The 3,845-nt window shown below is 44.4% G+C and overlaps 1 protein-coding gene across 1 annotated transcript; it reads right to left on the bottom strand.

Annotated features, from left to right (window-relative positions):
* Positions 1-1,172: 1,172 nt before the first annotated feature.
* Positions 1,173-3,577, bottom strand: LOC147025439 (uncharacterized). Its single transcript, XM_085883683.1, has one exon. The coding sequence runs from the start codon at positions 2,601-2,603 to the stop codon at positions 1,446-1,448; it is 1,158 nt and encodes a 385-aa protein (XP_085739809.1). The 5' UTR covers positions 2,604-3,577; the 3' UTR covers positions 1,173-1,445.
* Positions 3,578-3,845: the final 268 nt, after the last annotated feature.

A 3,845-nucleotide genomic window follows, 5' to 3' on the forward strand; every position in this document is an offset into this window, starting at 1 on the left:
CCTGTTATATATAAACGTGCTTATCACAATAATAACAAGATTTTTACATTTCAAATATTAAGTACGCTTTTTAATTGTTTTTCAACTGAAAAAGCATAAATTGTATATTTTAACATTAGTGTACTCATTTGCTTCACCACACGCGCTGGATTGAAGGATTTCACTTGTTGTTTTTGTGTTTCGGGGGCACGAATACAGTTGGTTTCGTGTCCGGGTTGGGTATGATAAGGTATTGGTTGTGCGAGTGTTGGGGTTCTCATTGGGTGTTATGCACATGTGGATTAGTTAGGGAATTTTAGCAAATTGTATTGACCATCTGTGAAAAAATTGCTCACCAAAAAATTTATTCACTAACGTATTCATCTAGGTGTCTACAAACACCTATCAATTAGTGCAAACCCAAATCCTTGTGGAAAATTCTGGGGAGCCAATCAAAGTTCGGGTGCTCAGAGGGTCTGCGCGAAAAAAAAATCGGAAAATTAACTTTTGCCAATATTGACTTGTGGGATGTCTAACTCGGGGTTTTTTAGGGTGCTGAATTGATTCCATCCATTATTTTTGAGAAAAAAAACACTCCTTGATCATACAAATGTATTTTATTGACATTTTAAACAGAACTGTGCTCAATGGAAATGTTGCTTCGTTAGCTTTTACAACCTTATTCATCAAACTCCCCAGTATCTTCCTCACTCCTCTTGTCATCCAGCTGGTTTATGTTCAGGCAATAGTTACCATGACAGATGCCGCAAGCAGAAATACACTTGACTCCTTGCTTTTTACAGCAGCACCTGAGTGAGCTGCAGTCCCCCGCACAGTTGCAGCTGGCAAACGTCAGGAGGTAGTCTGGTGCAATGGGGTCTGTAGAAGGGACTGGTGCATATCCTTGCTCAGTGAGTTGCCATCCATAGTCCCGGGCATCCAACGATGGACTTTGCAGCATCAGCCAGTCTCTAGTCTGGAGGTAAGCTCAGAGAGAGTGCTGTGCTGCAGCTCCTGTTGTCGGTGGGGGGGGGGGGAGGGAGTTTCTCAGGTTTTATGCTCCCAGTAGCAGCTCGCTTGCTGAAGATGTCGAATCTCAAGTCTTCCAAGTCTTTGGAGGATTTCCCATGGAACGTGAGCATGAAAAGATCACAGCCTGCTTTAATATCACCTTTCTCAGCTCGGATGTCCATAAACACGTCCATTGCCCTCTCTGCTTCATCAGTCTTGCCGAGCTTGCTTAGCAAAGTTGGTTTGCAGACATTGTATCGCAGCCAGAGAAGCTGTGCAAGAAGATGAGATACCTCCGGTATATCTCTGGGAGGGCCTCCCCGATCTTTCCGACATCATAAGATGTTTCTTTGGCTGTCGTGAGGAAGATCAGATGGTCTGCAACATGATGAATCAGCATAATCAGGATGTCTGTGTCCTCAGCCCTCACCTTAACAGGGGACTCTGTTGCCTCATCAAAAGCTGCGCGGACGATGGAGGTGTCGGGAGCATTGCTGTACACTGATTCCATTCCTACTAAATGTCTCAGCAAGGAGCAGAATGAGCTGGGCTTTGTTGTTCTTGTTATCGGGAAACTTTTCTCTTGCAATGATGATTTTGAGATCCAGACGAATCTGAATGTCACAGCATGTATTCTTTGTTCGTCTCAAGTGGTCATGGTCCTTCATGGAGCTGCCATATCCGTCAAAGACCACCGTTATCCAGAGGCGATGGCTCCCCATGGACTTCACAAACCGGAGGTAGCTCTCGGCAACATCCTTCCAAGTAAGGTTAGCCTCCCACTTGACATTGTGCAGGAGCCACCCGCCATCAACCACAAGGCTTGTGCAGGGGGGTTGTTCGACAGGTGCCACACATGCCTTCGGGGACCTTGCTCGGGCAGCCTTGTCTGGCTTTCGCAAATTTTGATTTTTGTCAAACAGAGACATCGGTTTTGGTGTCAACTCAAAGCGCAGAGCTTCTTTGGTCTTGACTTCACGCTCACTGATGACAATGAGGCGGTTGAATAGCTTCAGTGAGACAATGACCAACTTCTTGCCATTGACTTTGGGTCCAGATCTGAGGCTTGCAAGTGATTTGATGTTGTGTTTGGTTACCATTGCATCCACAGCAGTTTTCCCATCCATCTTCGCCTGTATGGCTCTGCCAACTTCTTCTGCTTGATCAGCATTGACTTGATCTTCGGGAGTGCTGCTGAACCCAGTTGAGAAGGACACCAGAGTCTTCTTGTCCCGTGTAGCATCGAAAGGGTTGACTTCCTCCAACCACCCAACTATGGTGTTGACAGCATCGTTATCTCTCTTCATTTGGGCTCTTTTAACGTCGGTGTGGACAGGTACCCCACATTTGACCATGCTTCTTTCTCGCTCTTGGTGAATGAAGGAGAAGTGGTTCAGAGTCTGAACCCAAGACTTATGAGAAGACTCATTCTGAAAGCGGCCTCTGTTTAGACCACCGGAGGATTTTGCCTTACGCATGAGTGTGGTTTCTATCGTGATGTCGGTCCATGTGCCGGACCATTCATGGTCTGAGAACCTGACGACATGGTTGCTGTACAAAGTGAACTTGGATAGAGTTTCCTGGAACATGGGACTCTCCTGTCGCTGATGCATCAGCTGTACATACAGCCTTGCTCCCTTTGCGTACTGATGGTGGCCCGCTGCTGTGAAGGTATTGAGTATTCCAATGATGCAGCTGAGATGACCTGTGTGGTCTAGGACACGCTCACTCCTGATGAATACCTTGATGAGGTCGATTCTGCCATAGTACCAGACCCAGAGTGCTGGTGTCCTTCCTCCTTCAGCTAAGATCTTCAATCTCTCTTCAATTAATCTTCAATCAATTCAATCATCACATACAGTGATATCTTTTAACATTAATAGGTCCACTCTACGTTGAATATATTCAACTTCTATCGAGTCCGGTACACAGTAATTTTATGGCTAAAAGCTCTTAGCTAACGTCAGCTAACACAGAGAATTATACTGAGTATGAGCACAAGTATAACCAACAATATAGCAGTGGTTTCAAAACTGTTGTATGCTGGTTTCAGCACAATTTGAACAATCTGAATCAATTGAGCCAAATTACGGCAAAACACAGTCACAGATATCTAAAAATGTATCATATCAATATTTTACGGCCTGGGATTCGTTTTTCCTCAAATATAATGGATGGAATCAATTCAGCACCCCAAAAAACCCTTAGTTAGACATCCCACAAGTCAATATTGGCAAAAGTTAATTTTTCCGATTTTTTTTTTGTGCAGGCCCTCTGAGCACCCGAACTTTGATTGGCTCCCCAGAATTTTCCACAAGGATTTGGGTTTGCACTAATTGATAGGTGTTAGTAGACACCGAGATGAATACGTTGGTGAAGAAATTTTTTGTTAAGCAATTTTTTCACAGATGGTCAATACAATTTGCTAAAATTCCCTAAAGGCCTGGTCACACCTTGACGTTTTAGCCAGCGATGGCAACGTATTAAAATGTATCTAAAACGCTGGCTTACGTTGAACTTTTGATGTTTTTTTTTAAAGATTCGGACGTATTCATAGCGACTTGGTCTTATGTATAACGCATTGGTAACGGACACAGAACGTTTCGTTGTGTTATGGATAACTTATACCAACGAATGCTGAACCTGTTGTCGGCCAACACAACCGATGCCCAACGATAGTCTAACTTAGGCATAGCGCGTTGCACGCATCGCCGACGATGTCGTGGCGTAGCCTATTAAAAGGCTGACGCACAACGATTCGAATCATAACTGCTGTAGAAATGGAAGTGACAACATCGCGGTCACACCTTGGCGATCTTGCCAGCGTATGCCGACCTAAGAAAAATGTGTCTAAA

This window comes from Eptatretus burgeri, chromosome 6, assembly GCF_056783735.1.
Source record: "Eptatretus burgeri isolate ZD-2024b chromosome 6, Ebu_testis_v1, whole genome shotgun sequence".
Taxonomy (NCBI): domain Eukaryota; kingdom Metazoa; phylum Chordata; class Myxini; order Myxiniformes; family Myxinidae; genus Eptatretus; species Eptatretus burgeri.